Genomic DNA, 17,108 nt, shown 5'->3' on the forward strand with positions numbered 1-17,108 from the left:
TTGCGAGAACAGAATGACCTGCAAAAAAATGAAAAAGAGAATGGGGCCACCCGGGGATTGAACCCGGGACCTCTCGCAAGAATGCTCAGGATGAACCCTAAGCGAGAATCATACCACTAGACCAGCGGCCCTGATTGGTTGTTGATAGCAGCAGCAAAACTAGTACCCATGAAGGCAGAACACAGCCCACAGCAGCTGGGTGAAGCTGGACACTGCAAAACAAACGTGAGAAACCTGCTCGATATAACCAATATCAGCATCGTGAAAGGTCTTTTTTTTTTTTTTTTTTTTTTTTTTTCACAATATGATCTTCTCTCGAGTGGGCCCGGATCTTTGCATGGCGCTTGTTGCATTCCCTAACGCTGACTTGTTTTCGGCACATACATGCCCAAGAAAAAACCGGACATATCCACACCGCTTTACCATCGAATCATCGCTCTCTGCCCAACACACGACTCCTTCTCATTTCCCAAATCGGAGGCATCTCAACATCTGGTTGGTCAGCGTACCTGCTAGTCCGATCTGTGTAAGCGCCTTCATACCTTTTGTAGTGGATCAAATCTGACAGCTCCTGCTTGATTTCGTCTGGAGGTTTTGGATTTGACGGAAAACACATGATTACAGATACAAGGGAGGCAGGTCGCCCTTATGAGCCCCATGGGCGTCTTTTGGTTTCTGGAACACTTCCAGCTCTGGTTTGAGGCCTAAAAACAGTAACTGAATGCCTATGATGTCTTCCAGTGAGACGTAGGGAATTTTTGAACCGGGGCCACTGATCAGTGGTACGCGTTTTCTCATATTTGTTTTTTTTAGGTCATTCTTCAGCACTGAGCTTTTCAGGCTTCACACATTTTCACCCGAGGTCTTTCATGATGTTCAGGCTTCTCGTGCAAAGTCCTTCCAGGAGCATGGATGCGCTAAGGCCTGCTCAACAGGTCGATATGTACAGTATTAGAAACACCGGCTCAGTATTGATCGCGCTTGTTGGAATCACTGTGGTCCCCGATACCGACCTAATGGTCTTCAGCCCCTGTCAAACTTTTAGCTCCCGAATCGTCGGGACTTGTACTAACCCAAATTTGGGACGCCCGGCGGCAAAATTGTCCACGTCAACGCGTGTCAATGGTGAGCACGGCAGCGAGGCATTCGAGCGAGTCGAAAACGGGGCAAAAGGGTAAGGCTGGGACTGGAGCTAGAGGATCCTATGACCGTTCGTGATGCCGGGGCCGCGCCTGTTAGACTTGTTGATGGGGTTGGAGAGACCGATCAAGGGGAAGAAAGGCATATATACTGCTGCAATAACTTATAATCGTCATTGATGTTGTACTTGTCATTGTCGTCTTTCTCAACTTCTCTTATTCTTTCATTCGTTCTCTCTCGGGCTGGTTTCCGACCGCTGTTATTTTCTTTCTAGGCGTAGCATACACCCATCTCCGCATCGGCCCTCGCTTGCTAGACTCACCTGTTTCTGCGAGTACAAGCCCAATCAGGAGCCATGCGTCATCCGCTCTCTCTCCGCTTCTTCGCCAACTTCACTATTACCATTCTCCTTGCCTGCAACATAGTCTCTGCCTTTCATGTTGAAGATCTCCTTTACACCTTGCGATCGCTGAGTAAGTCTCGAGTACCAAGCTCAAGATACCGGAAGCTCTAAGCACTGACGACCCCCTCCCTCATCACAGAAGATGCGCCATCCGGTAGCGCGGTTCTCAAAGCCCGCAGCTCGAACTTCACCGCTCCTGCTTCCGCTCCGGCTTCCAATGGCACTGTTGGCTCCTCCCATCCTGACTCGACGGACAAAAAGGAAGGGGGGCTTGGCCTAGGTGGTCTGTTGCATAACCTCTTCGGCCGCCATGATACGTCCACCGCCATTACTCTCAATATCCGGGCCTCAAATAGCACCGTAACCCCTGCTGGTGTTTCCAACGGCACTATCCTTGGCGGTGCCTCCCATCCAGACGCGGCAACCAAAGGAGACCACGGATCCCTTGGACTTGGCGATCTCCTTCACAAGATCTTCAATCACCACAACACGCCCACCATCCCTGGTCCTCTCGCTGGCCGCAGCTCGAATAGTACTGTCCTTCCCGCTGCCGCATCCAACGGCACTGTGCCCACCGGCTCTTCCCACCCGGATGCAGCAACAGAAAAGGGACAGGGGCTCGGACTGGGTAGTCTTTTGAGCAAGATCTTTGGCCGTTCTGAACCTGTGCCTGTGTCTGTCGAGCCTGAAGATGTTGACGAGGTTGACGGCGAGGTTGGTATGCTTATGAGTCTCAACCGCCGTGCCAAAAAGGACGGGGAGAATAGGCTGAGCCGTGAGGAGAGGAGGAAAAATCGGGAGAAGAGGCGTGTGAGAAGGGCCATGTCTGCTGCAACTGAGTCTAAGAAGGAGGAGAGGCATGTTGATCGCTCCAGAGTGTCCCGCGGGTGAGGGTGGTGGCTAGTCGTCGGCCAAGCCAATTTGAGCTTCGGCTATCTTGTTAAATATTCCATAGACCGTGATGGACGAAATAGTGGTATACCCAAATGAAGGATCCGATGTCGCTCGCTAGTCACCCACCAATTGACGAAGTCCGAGTTAACAGAGAGTGCCGAACCTCATGTCCTCTTAATATCTCATGAGTCTTCCTCATTATTAGGCCAGATGGTCTGCTGTGCCGCTGACAGCACAACTCTGTGAAGATCAGCGATGCGTAGGATACTCATCCGGCGATAGCAGTCCAAGTCCGCCATACTTCCAGGGGAGGGTGACACAACTAAACCCCCAAGAATCCTGTCTCCTTCGTGGTATCCCGATGCTCTCGAGCCGTGATAATGACTGATCCACAGCTTCGTCATGGTAAATGAACTTGGGAGGTCGCCGGTGGCCTGTTGTTATATACTGCATCGAGCGCAGTCCGAGAATCATGGAGGATGCTTGAACCGAAGCGCTGGTTCGTTGCGAGGTAAAGACCGATCGGGCGCCAGCGGTAGCAACAACGCTCCAACAGTACCACTCCACTCACCTCTTCTTGACATTCTCCATCCACTCCTTGCTCGCCTTCGTCCCATCATGTGCACTCCTAAACAGCTTCCTCTCCCACTCATCCAACCCTCTCAAAAAGTCCTCACCAGCGCCTCCCACGCCCAAATTGCTGGCATTATCGTCCTTCGTCGCCTTCCCCTTGCCCTTTCCTCCGGCTCCTCCGCCATCTCGACCATGATACGAACTTCCGCCCCCACCCACCTTCCTAGCATGCAACGCAATCTCCGCCGCCCTCGAGACAAACGTTTTCCTTAACACTGCGCTCAGCTCCGGCTCCTCTGACAACTCCATCATGTGCGTGGCGAGGGCGTAGAAGTGGGCGCTCTGATCGCGCAGCGGCACGGAGCGCGGGTCGGCTTTCAAAGCTTGGACAACGTCGTTACCCAGTGCCGGGGGCAGGTCGAAGGTGATGAAGGATTTGCTGGACTGTGATGGGTCGTCCATGTCGACGGCGCCCGTATTAGCGATGGCGAGCATTTCAGCCAGCCAGATGGGGAGAGCGACGCGCGAGCCGGACTTAAGGGTGTGCCCCGGTTGGTTGTCGAGATAGCCAAGGTCGGGGACGTCGATTTGAAAGGTACAAGGAATTTTCTGGGGAGGATCGTCGGGTTAGTTGGTGTTTTGGCGTTGGGTGATGATATGGTGGGGGAGGGAGATGGAGGGTACCTCTGCGTCAGTCAGGATCGCATCGATATCGTAATATGACATGGTGGTGATTTTGGTAGCTTCAATTGGACCAGCCTGGCGTTTGGAGATGAGTTGGACAGTGTTGAGTTGGACAACTGACCCAAACCAAGTTTTCGCCAGGATTTCGAGATCAATCAAGGTTCTGGGGAGACGCGCTCTGGAAGTGGGAGACGCGACAGAGGAAGAGCGCCGCCATGCCAAGAGACCGCAATTAACACTGTGGCTTACTCACCACTCAGAGACGGCTCCTTGTTCCACTTTCAGCCACACGAGCCATAGAGGTACCCACCTCTTCCCCTCGGCGGGGTGGGGCTATGACGGAATTAGTTGGAACGGTTTCCATGGAGCTTCCATCATCATCCGAGCTTATTAGATAAGTAAATGGAAAGAGACATTTCCGATAGTCGCAATCAGTCGGCCAATTCACTTACTCTGAGGTAGCCGCCGTCCCATTGATCATCTAATTTTCCTCTTCTCGCACTTCAAGACCTAACCACTTCACCTAATTACTAGTCTTTCTCTCGATAAACAAGCCGTCACAATGTCCGCATCCCTCTTCCGCGCTACTCCGGTCGCCCGCAGCGCTCTGCGCGCCGCCAGCGCCGTTAAGCCCGCCGCTACCTTTGTCCGCGGCAAGGCCACTCTTCCCGACCTTCAGTGTAAGTTCTTTCCTCCAACATTCGCTCGCTTTGCAATGCCCGCTCCTCATTTCAGTCTATCCTCCCTCCGCTTCGGCTTTGAGGAAAAACCCCCCAAGCTAACTCACTCTCCTTTCCCTAGACGACTACGGCGCTCTTGAGCCCTACATCTCCTCCAAGATCATGGAGCTCCACCACTCCAAGCACCATCAGACCTACGTCAACGGCCTCAATTCGGCCCTGACCACCATTGCCGAGGCCGAGTCCAAGGGTGACTTCACCAAGGCCGCCTCGGTCGCCCCTCTCCTCAACTTCCACGGCGGCGGCCACCTCAACCACACCTTGTTCTGGGAGAACCTGGCCCCCGCCTCGCGCGAGGGTGGCGGTTCACCCGATGGTGCTCTCGGCAAGGCCATCACGACCGAGTTTGGTTCTTTCGAGAGCTTCGTCAAGCAGATGAATGCTGCGCTGGCCGGCATCCAGGGCTCGGGTTGGGCGTGGTTGGCCAAGGATAAGGCTGCGAACGGCAAGCTCGCGCTGATTACCCGTGCCAACCAGGACCCTGTTACTGGTAACTATGTGCCCCTGTTGGGCATTGACGCGTGGGAGCATGCGTACTACTTGCAGTATGAGAACAGGAAGGCAGAGTACTTTGAGGCGATCTGGAACGTGATTAACTGGAAGACTGTTGCCAAGAGGTTTGAGGCTTAAGTTGTATATACCTTGGGGTGTAGTAGCAGGGGCGCTTTAATTGACTAATGTGTTGCTGCTGTGCAGAAAGCTTGTGATTGTTTGGTGGTAGTGTTGTATGTGATATTACTTGCGGTTACGAGAAGGTCACGAAGCGTCATGTCAACGGTGCAGGAGGGTGACGTTGACGTTAGAGCGCGCAGCACGTTCTTGTCCAAGCATGGGTTCACATTGACATGAAGCTCTTGAGTAGAGAAACAATCTGGACATTTGGTGTTTACCATGAGGGATTCGCTTCTAGCGCAAGGGGTACCCTGCTATACTTGATTTTTAGTCAGGAACCACTGGTGGCATCGCGTATTCCCGTTGAACCCTGTGTGTCGTTAATACGATGAGACAGGCCAACCTTGACGAATGGTCCATGGCTGGCTAGGATAATGGTATAGATTCCTCTTTCCTGGATTTTGAGTGACATAAGTGGCCCAAGAACTGAATTGAGATGCTGCGTGACCACATTCCATGTCATTTTCATGATCAAGGTTTGTAAAGTCTGCGTAAGTCTGTGCACGTTCACCTCGATCATGATCCAGGATACCAACTTTGAGTATGATGGGTGTGGGCGTTTCAATGGCGATGGCGAGTTGTGTTGAAATATACTAGCTTCGATAGGGCGTCTCAACAGTCTCCGATACTTGACACACTAGTACCGCATACAATCCATGTCCAGGGAAGACAACGAGTGAGTGACGGGACATAACAACAGCAGCCTGGGTTAGAGATCGTGATATGGCCTACTTCAATGTAGTCATTCATATAATATACCTGCATCAATTCCCACACCATGAGATGCGCATCGGCGTGAGTTCAAAAGCCGCTGTCGTCAACAACTAACTGTACCGTGCAAACCCGTCCGCTGTATTTGTCTCCGGCAATATGTTGCTCGACCAGGACCATGTGCGAACCGCTAAATCAGGCCTTTCTGCTGGAACGAATGCTCCCACGATATTGCCGGAAAGCCAGTTTGCAACTTGAACAAAGACAACCTTCATGGACTCTGGTGTAGAGTCCATGTTGTATACAGTGGAAGTGCTTCACCCAGTCGACTCCTTTGGCCGTCAGTGTCGGATCACTGGTAGGATGTTGTTTAACCTTTTATTTGTTTGGGTGCAAAGAATAATATAAAGCCCTTCTGAGCATGAGGAATATGCTCGACGCAAAGGTGCTATAGAAGTGCTCTTCTGTAGGTGTTTGAGAGATTTCGGAGACTACTACAGGCCAGGGAGAGGGCCGCGGAGTCTGGGATGTGTTCAGAGGTTGAGGATGGAAACAGGGCGTAGAGGAGCTCGATTAGTTTAAAAAGTTGGATATGGGCGTTCGTGCTTTACAAATAGGTAAGAAAATGGAAACTTGAATTGCTGGCTGGTCGGGGATTGGTCGTAGGTTATCATTTATTGAAGATTTCATTCCAGGACATGGAGAGTCTATTGGCTTCTCAAGAGTCTTACACTGAATCTCTATATACCTACAGTAGCTGGGACGGTCAACTGCAAGGGTAGGGTGTTAGTGCCTTTCGCGGGCGCTCCCCACGTAAAATCCTGTACGTACTACCCAAATCATAACGCACGGACTAAAACCAGGGTTTTCGTCAGCAAAACAATTGTTAGCACTATCTGAATTTCGCGGTTTTTCTGTTAGTGCATTCCCGTATAGCCGTTTTTCGCGCTTTCGTGTTCTTTTCGTGTAAATACTCCTAAGGGGGGGTCCCGGGGGGCGCAGCCCCCTGGCATTAACTTCTAAGTATATGAATTATTAAGAAAGAAATAGCCAGCCCAAAATCCAAATATATAGAGGTATTGGTAGGTTACATCCCAGAATCCAGCTCTGCACGTAACAACCCAGAATCCAGCCTTGCACCCATACGGAAGGGCGCGGCGTGCCGCCCCGAACACTAGTGGGCGCAGACGAGAGCCTTGAGAAAAAGCTTTTGAGTAGCAACAGAGAGATATTACGATGACGAGAAGTAAAAGAATGATTTCGTTAACGTGTCATCTCGGCTGAATCAGGGTTGAAGGAGGCTAAGAGAGAGTGTCCGAGGAGAGTTGAATGAAATACACGATTGTGATAAATGACGATCACGAACGTGTTCCTGGATGATGCTCAGGCTTGTGATGGCCTTTTACCCGCAAAATGGGGTCAGGAAGAACAGGGATGCAGGTTCCCAAATCTGAGGGACAAAATCGCTCGTCGGGGTCTGTGCCTGTCTTTGCGGCTGTGGGGGGCGCCGAGCTGAGGTTATCGCTGTCGGTCGGACGATGAAGCATCAGTCGGTCCACATGGCTCGTGACCAGCTGCTGGGAATTGTCTAGACGAGTGAAGAAGAAATTGGGCACTCGTCCAGCATCTTCTACATTTCGCTTAACTCCTGCTTCTTGCAGCTTTTTGCGACATGGCTCGATCCAATGCGATGTTACAATGGAAGGAATCAGCCTTTTTTGGTCCTCGGAGGGCGCCACTGCCCAACTCACCTAACCCGATGCCGGCCGGGCGCCGTTAGAACCCGTTCGTCGTCGCCATTGAAATGACGCAAATGACTTGGCCCGCTGGAAAGCGCCGGAGCCTGCCCCTGCAAGCCTGTCTCTTCTAGCGGCTTGGCGAAGTCGTGATGTCCCGCTTTCACCCCGCACTGAGGCTTCAACCCCACTATTAGGGCCTAGCTCGTAGCGGATGAGACCCGAAGGAAGACGACGACCTCAACGGCCAGATAGTGGGACATTTGTGGAAACCGTACCTAGCATCACTAATTAAACTCGCCATGTTCCCTCGTATTATCGCCTGAAGGGCCCGGGCTGGATGGAATCTGGAAGTTGAGCTTGAAAGATGCCTAGCTCGATCGCTCAGCACCTTCCACTTGCTAGTCCTCAGCAGATTCATCGTATGACGCCATTCCAACTTGTATCCTTCTTGGTTCATTTCCCGAAGAGCTAGGTACGAGTACCCCGGAGCGATGGTACGACCATGTCCCCGTTCCCAGTTCCGAGTTCCCCGTAAGCATGATCTGCACACAACAACGGAGCACTAAGGGAGCTCCAGCTTGTCTGTAGCACTACATCGTCGCAACGGGCGAAGTGGATATCAAGTACATCATCATCATCATGAAGAGGCGACCAGCTTCTCCGAGGCCATAGAATTGGGAAATCTCGCCATCAAGGATACGGAATGAGCCACCCAGTTTCGACCTAGCACAACCACACCCCCCTACCTAATCAGCCTCACCGGCCGCCCCAATGAACCCGGGATCCTAGGTAGACACAGTTTAGAGCTTGACAGCCAGGTGACTTTGTCTGAACCAATAACACTTTATCCGAAACATTGCAAGTGCACTGGCTCTCCTCGATCACCTCAGCCATCACCCGTTTCCCGGCGTCCGACAGATTTCCCCCCGCGAGACATGCCTCTTCTACCAAGAACCGATCCCGGATGCTGCGGGTGGCCCGCAAGCAAAACATCGGCTATCACGTTGTGATGCGGTGATTGCTTTCCTTCGTTCACCGACCTTTGTGCCCATTATACATCTCATGCAAAGAGCAATTCGTACCGGGACAGCTCTCCTTGGCTTCCATGCTGTACAACACCGCCCCTCACAGCTTCCAGACAACTTCTCCCAGTGGGGTGGTGGGATGGTGTCGAGATCAGCTGCCACCACGTCTGGGGAAATACCAAGTAGAGTGTTACGGACAAGCATCCACCCTGAACTTCAAAGCGTAACCCCGTTGTACCTCGACAAAGAGCCACAGACTTCACTTGGCAGCAAGCGATCGGCAGCCGTCCAGGCAATTTCAGATTGTAACATTGGCAGTCATCACAGGTGGCAATTACCCTCGGACAAGGGAGGTAAACTTTTGCGAGGTAACTCTCCGAAATCACACTTACACTTGTGTGGCCGGTGTCATTGAAATCACTAAGCAGGAAACTGAAACTGTCACACCGTAAATGTGAAAGAGGGATTCGGTAAGACATCGAAGGAGTTGAAGGAGGAGACAACAGAAAGACCCGACAGCCTCATATGCCCGTGCCCGTACCGCCGTCACGGGGGTCTAGAGGTCGAGGTCCAAACTGGAAAGAGAGAACCCCGCCTTGATCATTGAACGAGAGTCGGAGACTGACAAGGATCAACCAGACAATGCAGATGGCCGGACGGGAAAGAAGGAGGGGATCCCGGGGGTTTAGCCAAACAAGAGCGACAAAGGTGGTGGATGCCAACCCATACAATGCACTACCCGCACGTGTTGCGTCACCACCTCACCTCCCACCTTCCGTGTCCCAGGTCGTGCCCGTCAAGCGACTTCCGAATACTTGATCAAAAAGTGGAAGTAACACTGCAGAACCCGCACACCACCCACCCAAGGCCACTACAAGTACTTGCCGTGCAACGTGAAGCCATCAATTGGATGCAATGGTTGATAGGGGGGAACCCAAGCTGGCCGAGACCGACGAGTCCGCGAGCGCCGGCATCGCCTTCAAAAACCCATTCGCAGATACCACCCCACACCACCCGGCCTCGAATGACAACGACTCGTCCCGCTCCGACACAAAAAGCCCTACAAGTCCGTTGAATGATACTTCCGGGCCCTACAGCTCGCGTCGAATTACCCCTTCGCTTGGCGTCCAGCAGCTTCTCAGTAATCTTCAGCCCAGAGATCCATTGGCCGACCAGACGCCTGCCCCCACCAGCGACGCTGTTGCGTATAATTCCAGACCTTCCCTTCCACATCAGCTCCAGAAGCAACAACACCTCGACCACCTCCAGGCCAACACCGGCCACTACACGTCTCCTAGCGGCGACAACACCCAGACCTACGATACCCGGTCGGCTGCCTCCCATCATCGCAGCATCAAGCCCATCGCAACCGCAGTCATGGCGTTTGAAAAGGCCCGCAAGTTCTCCACGGGCACTTCGGTGCACCGTAAGCGCCAGATGAGCACTCTGGTGGAGAAAGAGGGTCACTTTGGTCCTGCTCTAACTGTGAGTACCTTGCCCACCACGGCTTGCTTGACTGCGTCGACGTTTCATGCTAATATTGGATGTCCCATAGACGCTCTATCTTGGTATCTCTGCCGTCTTTGCTGACGACCATACGGCCGTTGTGGCCCTGGCCATTCATGACACAGTCTACCTGGTGGACTTCTCAGTTAAACACATTGAGCTCGATGACGCCCTGAAAATGGGCGAGGACCTCATCGCAGAATATGTCATCTCCGAAGTGCAAAAGTATGAGCACGAGAACTTTTCCAAGTTCGTCGGTGCTGGTCTCCCCACGACACTCAAGTACATGAGCCCAACCCTCTGTTCGCGGCTCTGGCTCGAGGTGGATATTGTGCCCATCGTTATGCGCCCAGATGATGAGCACAAGGAAGCGACCTTCTGGGATGTCAAGCGAGTCGATGAACAAGCCGATTCCATGGCCCGAAAGTGCATCATGTAAGGGCCCCCCTTGTCCTGTCAGTTCCGCCCTGAAGAGCATACTGACAGCCCTTGTTAGGCACTTTGGCCCTTCCCTCGTTCCCCTCCTCCAGGTCGGATTCCGAGGCATTGTTCAAACCGATGCTGGATTCCGCGCCCACCTTACCACCGTACAGAACCACAAAGACACATGCGGTCCGGCAACGTGGGAAACCACTCTGACATTTGCCAAGAAGCTTCGTGCCAACAAGCTCAAGATGGCCTTCTTCAGCTCAACGCCCCAAGGCGGTGGTGTTGCACTTATGCGGCACGCTCTTGTACGCTTTGCTCGTCTTTTGGGTGTCGACCTCACCTGGTACGGTAAGTAAAGCAGTTTGCTGTCCGGAACGCTAGACGGTCAACTAACACTGTTTCAGTGCCAAAACCACGACCCGGTGTCTTCCGCATCACCAAAAACATCCACAACATCCTGCAGGGTGTCAGCCATCCCGATCAGCGCGTATCTGCCGAAGAGAAGCAGGCCATCATTGATTGGATTAACGAGAATGCCAGTCGATACTGGTTCTCCGAGGGCGGACCTTTGCGTGCACCCGAGGAAGGCGGTGCTGATATTGTCGTGATTGATGACCCTCAAATGCCCGGCTTGATCCCCCTGATCAAAAAGTATACCCCTAACCGCCCCGTTCTCTACCGCTCGCACATCCAGATTCGCAGCGACCTCGTCGCCAAGGCCGGTTCGCCTCAAGCCGACATCTGGGATTTCCTGTGGGGCAACATTCAGGGCGCCGACATGTTTATCAGCCACCCGATTCCCAGTTTCGTCCCTCACAACGTCCCGCGCGAGAAGGTCGTCTACTTGCCAGCCACCACCGACTGGCTTGACGGCTTAAACAAGCACCTCAACCACTGGGACTCGGGTTATTACGGAAATCTGTACAACAACGCCTGCCACTCGCAGCGCATGACGGAGCTCAACTGGCCCGCCCGCAAGTACATCATCCAGGTGGCCCGCTTCGACCCATCCAAGGGCATCCCCACCGTTATCGACTCGTATGCGGAGTTCCGTCGCCGCTGCGACAAAGCTGGCATCACCGACGTGCCGCAGCTCGTTGTGTGCGGCAATGGTTCCGTCGATGACCCCGACGCCTCCCTCATCTACGATCAGACCATGGCCCAGCTTGAGACATACTACCCCGACTTGATTCGGGACGTCAGCGTCATGCGTTTGGAGCCCAACGACCAGGTCATCAACACCTTGCTCTCCAATGCCCACGTTGCGTTGCAGCTTTCCACCCGCGAAGGCTTCGAGGTCAAGGTTTCCGAGGCCTTGCACGCCGGCAGACCCGTCATCGTCACCAACGTTGGCGGTATCCCGCTGCAGGTCAAGGACAAGGTCAATGGTTTCCTTGTCGCCCCTGGTGATTGGCGTGCCGTGGCCGGTCATCTGATGGACCTGTTCACCGATGACGAGCTCTGGAAGAGAATGCATCATGCGGCACGGACGGGCGTCTCTGATGAGGTCGGCACTGTCGGTAATGCGCTTGCCTGGTTCTACTTGGCTGCCAAGTGGACCGAAGTCGGCGTAGAGACGAGTGGCAAGGGTGGATTGAAGGGCAATGAGCAGTGGGTGAACGACATGGCGAGGACGGAGGCCGGATACTTGTACACCCAAGAGGAAAACCGGTTGCCGAGACACTTTACGCAGAGGAAGCCGGAGTCCGAGTCGGAGTCTAAGGACTTGCCAATTCATGAGAAGAAGGCAGAGGTTACTGCTTGATTTTATGTTGGCGGATCGCTTGTTTTTGGTCGAGTTTAGTTTGTTAGTTTAAGATATGAGCTCATCCATGGAGTATCTTTCTAGCTGCCATTACAATGAGAGAAGTCAAAATAAAGCTTCTGCTGTCACGATGGATGCTCATCGTGTGGCATCTTCATAGTGATCAGTGAAAGTTCATCACTTTCATGCAGCCGCTGCGCGTCTGTCGGCCGGGTAAAATTCTGTGAGAAGCACATTTCAAGCCGTGACAGGCAATCCAGCTGCAGGCGTCGAAGATCACTGAACTACATACCTGTGTCTCGACAGCGCAGTTCCAGCCTTTGCCAGGGTAACTTATCACGGTCCATCAAACAAAGATGTCCCAGACGGGAACGATCAAGGTACACGTATGATGGAGGATGTTCGCACGCCCACTCCGAAGCTGTTAACGATAAGACAAGTAGTTGGATCTGACAAAGACTTCTGGTCGTCGCCGTGTTTTTCTACCGCTCTCGTGTCTGAATCCCGTCAAGATACTTGTAGTAACGTTGTCAGACAAAAGGTTGTGCCAAACATTAATATAAACAACGAGGTGACGCGAAAACACGTGCTGCTGTTCCCACACTCAATCGCCTGTGCAGTCTTGGTAAGAGGTGTGTGTGCGTGCACACACACACACACCGCATTTGACAAATCTAGCCATTTAATATCGCTTTACACAACTCAACTCAATTATTTAACATCGAAATCTGGCCAAAACTGGTACAAAAAGTCGATATTTTAATACTCTACATCATACAATTGTCTATTTTAATATTTATATTATCTTTTGAACCGTTATTGATATAGTACGCTACCCTAATACCCGCTAGAAGGTATTAATAATAATAATACTAGTAAATAATAAATATCCTAATAATATTACTAAAACTACTAGTATAAGTATAAGGAGTACGTAGAAATATAAATATATTCTATTAGATATTAGTAAAGTATTTTTACTATCGTAAGTTTCCTAGAATATTAGAAAGCTTCCTATATAGGTACTTAAGGTATAGCGTATACTATATTACTTTTTATACTTTATTAACTATAATTAATATTATAAAGGAAGTTATAAACCTCCTTGTATTGAAACCCAATTTATACCTCAATAAAATCTATACTTTTCTAACTAACAAATATAACATATATATTTCGACCGAGACCGTATAGTAGTACCTTCGATAGGAGAAATAGAAGAAGAAGCGACTCTATATAAAAGTATTATAATAATCCCCTATATTAGTAACCGAATAGATATTAAAAATCTCTTTATTTACTATAAAGATATTCGTATTTTATAACGAGTCTAATATAAACCGAAGGGACGGCGCTTATTGTACTAGTTAGGTACCTTGCGGCATTATTGTAATAATATTAAATAAATTTGTATATAGTACGTAGTATTACCTCCTCCTAATTATTATAATAGATAAATTATTTAATATATTAGTATTTAGAGGTATAATAGATTTAGTCGGGGTTTGGAATTAAATAGTAAAATACTTACTCTCTAAAATAAATCCATTTCCTAATTATAATAGTATTTTAGTAATAAATAATGCTAGTTAGCACCCCCGTACCGAATTCTAGTACGTATATAATTAGAAGGGGGTTCTATTATAGTATTTATTGCTGTACTCTCCTAAATTCAACCTTATTGAAGTATATTTTAGTAATTTTAAATAGTAATTCAAAAGGGTATATTGTAATAAGGGTAGTAATAAAATATTAAACGACGATTTTACTATATTTCTTAAACGATTAATGTAGGATATAGGATATAGAGTATAATAAATCTGTAGTTATTTTAAAAATATAAAGTTAATAATAGATTGATTTAATAATATTAATAAAGAGTATAGCGAATTATATATTAACGAATTAATCGAATATAGAAAGACGGGTACTGTATTTAAGCGGTAATGGAGAGTGTAGAAGGGAGAAATAGATTTATATATATTAAATTGAATTGTGTGCTAAAAATGCTAGAAATGCTAGAAATGCTAGAAGTGCCAAAAGTACTAGAAATCGTATTTATTTATATAATAATACTAAAATACTAAAAACCCCCCTCTTTCGCTATAAATCGATTTATAATATTATTATTATTCGCTAGGACTATTAGTAATAATATTACCCACTATAGAAGCGAGAGCTCTAGTAATACCGTATTCGAGTATAATATTAAATTATAGGTCTAAAATATATACTAATTAATTAAATTATAATAATAGGAATTAAAGGGTATATTTACTATAGCTTAACTATATTACTAATATTGTATACTCAATCTTAAGGAAGTTTTTAATACCGTTTCTAAATACCGTATAGAAGTTATAATTAAACCCTAGCTTTGTAAATTACTCTACCGGCTACTCTCTAAGTACGAATATATTGGGTGGCGCTTCTTTATTCCGGAATTTATTCTTTAAAGTAATTAAAGTTCTATATACTAGTATTATTTTAATTAATAATCTAATATAGTAACGCTTATAGAACGCTTTAAAGAATTCGGTAATAATTTCTTTAATTAGCCGATTAAGCGGAGCGGAGGGTAGTAGTAACGAACGAAGACCGAAAATCGAAGGTACGGGCGGATATAGTATAAATAACTCTCCGGCCTCTATTAAGGAATTTCTAATTTCCTTACCCTCGTCCTCCTCGCTTATTACCGATAGCGGTATAATTAATAATAGTACTAATAGTTAAGTAAATACTATAGTCGTTATAAAAATAGGAGGAGGGTTAGCGTTAGTACGCTTAGTAATAAGAATTTCGCGGTCGGTCGGGTGCCTATAGAATATAATAGTAAAATACTCTAACGGCGTATATAAATCGATAATTACTACTTTACTTAGTAGGGGGAGAGTGCTTACTATATTATAATTATAGCCGTTAGTAATTACCGAATTAGTAATAGAACCGTCGGTAGTATAAAGTAATTAGATTTAGGGATATTAAAAGTAGGGAGGGAAGTACTAGTATAGTAGCGGGTATAGTAAATATAGGGAAGGAGGGTATAATTAATATAAACTTCTAAAATCGTCCCTCCTTAGCGTAATTTGTAATAAATTATTTATAATCTCTATATTAATACTACTATTATTACTATTAATATTATTAATAATATTAATATTAATTAATAAACTATTACCTCCTCCCCTATATTTACTACTACTATTACTAGTACTAGAGGCGGCTACTATCTTATTGCCTAATATATTTCGTACTAATTTAATGTCATAGGACTGGCGCCCGACCAGACATCTGGCTCTGACTAGCTAGATTTAAGTGCCAAAACAGTAGCTAGTATTAAAACTACTCCAACTAACTCGGGCTACGGTATTAAGCCTCCGGCACCCGGTCTTCTAGAGCATTCTCTAACTACCTTAGGCTACAAGGTAGCTACTAGAGAGAGTGCACGGCCATTTAAACTCTAACACTCGAGCAACCCAGAGGGTAGCGTTTTATCCTTTCTTTCTTCGTAGAACCTTAATATATATATATAAGGTTAATACTTATATATCGTTCTACTATCCCCTTATATTAAGTTCTACCTTCTTATTAGTTAACTATTAGAAGGGAGGATAACCTACAATTAATAACATAGTATATACTAGCATTAGAATAGTCTCTTTTTTTATACTAAATAATAATAATAATACTAATACCGATATAGAAGCTTCCCGCGATTCTCTAACAACTAGGAGCGCTAAAGTACCCCCTAATACTACCGGCCTATTTAATAATCTACTCTGAATTTTATAAGTAAATTCCGAATTAAAGGGGAAAGTTAAATCTATAATCCCTTTCTCTATTTATTCCCAGCCTACCTTAAAACTTAAATTTACATACCCTACTAAATAAAATTCCTCTAGTAACAATAGTAAAGATAAAGAGAAGTTTAGTACTAACGATAATTCTAATAGCAATTCTAATAAATTATATTGGCGGAAACTACTCGAACTCCCCTAGTAGGACGGCAAACCTACTACCTTCCTCTTCTACTATAATAAATTAATTAAAACGTATAATATAAATTTTAAAGTTAGTTTATATACCGATCCTAATACTATATAAATCGAAATCCTTAATACCCTACTAATCGATAAGCAATAATAATTAGAGGGTTACTAGACCGCCCGTACCCTCTTCGGTAATAAAAATCTAACTGAATTATTCGAATAGATCCGGTAAATCTTTAATACTTATTATACTTAGGATTATACCCTTAATAATCTTACTAAAATAAAGTAGAAGGATAGCGAACTATTCTCTAAATTCTTTACTAACTTTAATAATAAATTCTTAAAAGTAGGTAATTATAATTAGAATAGTTACACTAAACTAAGATTCCTTCGTCGCGCTATTAATAAGAAATTTAATAATTACTTCTTTACTATTAAATTCTCTAACAATTATTTTACTTATATAGAATAATTCTAGAATATTATTTATAAATACAAAAAGACTATAGAATTCCGAGCGCTCTACTAAAATTACTTACGGAATAGCAATTGAAATAACCGGCGAATTAGAATATATATCCTTATCGCCGCTAATTCGGGTCGCTCTAACTACTAGTACTAGACCTATAGTTCTTCCTTTACTATACCCTCTAGGATTCAATATAATACCAATAATAATATCCTTATAAATATAATTAATATTCGTAGTACTTAAAGCAAGGGGTCTTCCGCTTAATTAAAAGGACAGGCTAAATAAGTATTATAAAACGAAAAGGAGAAACGCTATATTAAAGGATAATATATTTATTATAGTACTACCGGCTATATTATTACT

The 17,108-nt window shown here is 47.0% G+C and overlaps 4 protein-coding genes and 1 non-coding gene across 6 annotated transcripts; 3 read left to right on the forward strand and 2 right to left on the reverse strand.

Moving 5' to 3' along the window:
- Positions 1-42: 42 nt before the first annotated feature.
- Positions 43-131, reverse strand: NCU15341. Its single transcript has one exon. It is a non-coding gene; the product is annotated as a tRNA-Pro (tRNA).
- A 1,031-nt stretch (positions 132-1,162) lies between these two features.
- Positions 1,163-2,595, forward strand: NCU09562 (hypothetical protein). The gene is made up of 2 exons (XM_954394.2): positions 1,163-1,613; positions 1,683-2,595. Exons 1-2 carry the CDS (start codon positions 1,496-1,498, stop codon positions 2,432-2,434), a joined length of 870 nt encoding a protein of 289 aa, XP_959487.1. The 5' UTR covers positions 1,163-1,495; the 3' UTR covers positions 2,435-2,595.
- Positions 1,297-3,870, reverse strand: NCU09561 (DNA replication complex GINS protein psf-3). The gene is made up of 2 exons (XM_954393.3): positions 3,695-3,870; positions 1,297-3,619 (listed from the first exon to the last, which is right to left on the reverse strand). Exons 1-2 carry the CDS (start codon positions 3,734-3,736, stop codon positions 3,005-3,007), a joined length of 657 nt encoding a protein of 218 aa, XP_959486.3. The 5' UTR covers positions 3,737-3,870; the 3' UTR covers positions 1,297-3,004.
- A 185-nt stretch (positions 3,871-4,055) lies between these two features.
- On the forward strand, positions 4,056-5,141 carry NCU09560. Of its 2 annotated transcripts, XM_011396998.1 has the most exons (3): positions 4,056-4,152; positions 4,229-4,374; positions 4,496-5,140. In XM_011396998.1, the coding sequence occupies exons 1-3, from the start codon at positions 4,097-4,099 to the stop codon at positions 5,062-5,064; spliced, it is 771 nt and encodes a 256-aa protein (XP_011395300.1). In that variant the 5' UTR covers positions 4,056-4,096; the 3' UTR covers positions 5,065-5,140. The 2 variants fall into 2 exon arrangements, with proteins under 2 accessions (XP_011395300.1, XP_011395301.1); XM_011396999.1 differs by having other exon boundaries at positions 4,109-4,374; positions 4,496-5,141.
- A 2,963-nt stretch (positions 5,142-8,104) lies between these two features.
- Positions 8,105-12,776, forward strand: ccg-9 (clock-controlled gene-9). The gene is made up of 5 exons (XM_954391.3): positions 8,105-8,949; positions 9,010-10,066; positions 10,137-10,522; positions 10,584-10,864; positions 10,921-12,776. The coding sequence occupies exons 2-5, from the start codon at positions 9,497-9,499 to the stop codon at positions 12,279-12,281; spliced, it is 2,598 nt and encodes an 865-aa protein (XP_959484.3). The 5' UTR covers positions 8,105-8,949; positions 9,010-9,496; the 3' UTR covers positions 12,282-12,776.
- The last annotated feature ends 4,332 nt before the right edge of the window (positions 12,777-17,108 follow it).

The sequence above is a fragment of the Neurospora crassa genome, linkage group VII, assembly GCF_000182925.2.
Source record: "Neurospora crassa OR74A linkage group VII, whole genome shotgun sequence".
NCBI lineage: Eukaryota > Fungi > Ascomycota > Sordariomycetes > Sordariales > Sordariaceae > Neurospora > Neurospora crassa.

Coding starts and splice junctions, on each gene's coding strand:
- NCU09562 (XM_954394.2), top strand. CDS start 1,496: ATGCGTCATCCGCTCTCTCTCCGCTTCTTCGCCAACTTCACTATTACC. Junction 1,614..1,682: donor TTACACCTTGCGATCGCTGA/GTAAGTCTCGAG, acceptor CCCTCATCACAG/AAGATGCGCCATCCGGTAGC.
- NCU09561 (XM_954393.3), bottom strand. CDS start 3,736: ATGTCATATTACGATATCGATGCGATCCTGACTGACGCAGAG. Junction 3,620..3,694: donor CGATCCTGACTGACGCAGAG/GTACCCTCCATC, acceptor GATCCTCCCCAG/AAAATTCCTTGTACCTTTCA.
- NCU09560 (XM_011396998.1), top strand. CDS start 4,097: ATGGAAAGAGACATTTCCGATAGTCGCAATCAGTCGGCCAATTCACTT. Junction 4,153..4,228: donor GCCAATTCACTTACTCTGAG/GTAGCCGCCGTC, acceptor CCTAATTACTAG/TCTTTCTCTCGATAAACAAG. Junction 4,375..4,495: donor CACTCTTCCCGACCTTCAGT/GTAAGTTCTTTC, acceptor TCCTTTCCCTAG/ACGACTACGGCGCTCTTGAG.
- ccg-9 (XM_954391.3), top strand. CDS start 9,497: ATGGTTGATAGGGGGGAACCCAAGCTGGCCGAGACCGACGAGTCCGCG. Junction 10,067..10,136: donor ACTTTGGTCCTGCTCTAACT/GTGAGTACCTTG, acceptor GATGTCCCATAG/ACGCTCTATCTTGGTATCTC. Junction 10,865..10,920: donor TGTCGACCTCACCTGGTACG/GTAAGTAAAGCA, acceptor ACACTGTTTCAG/TGCCAAAACCACGACCCGGT.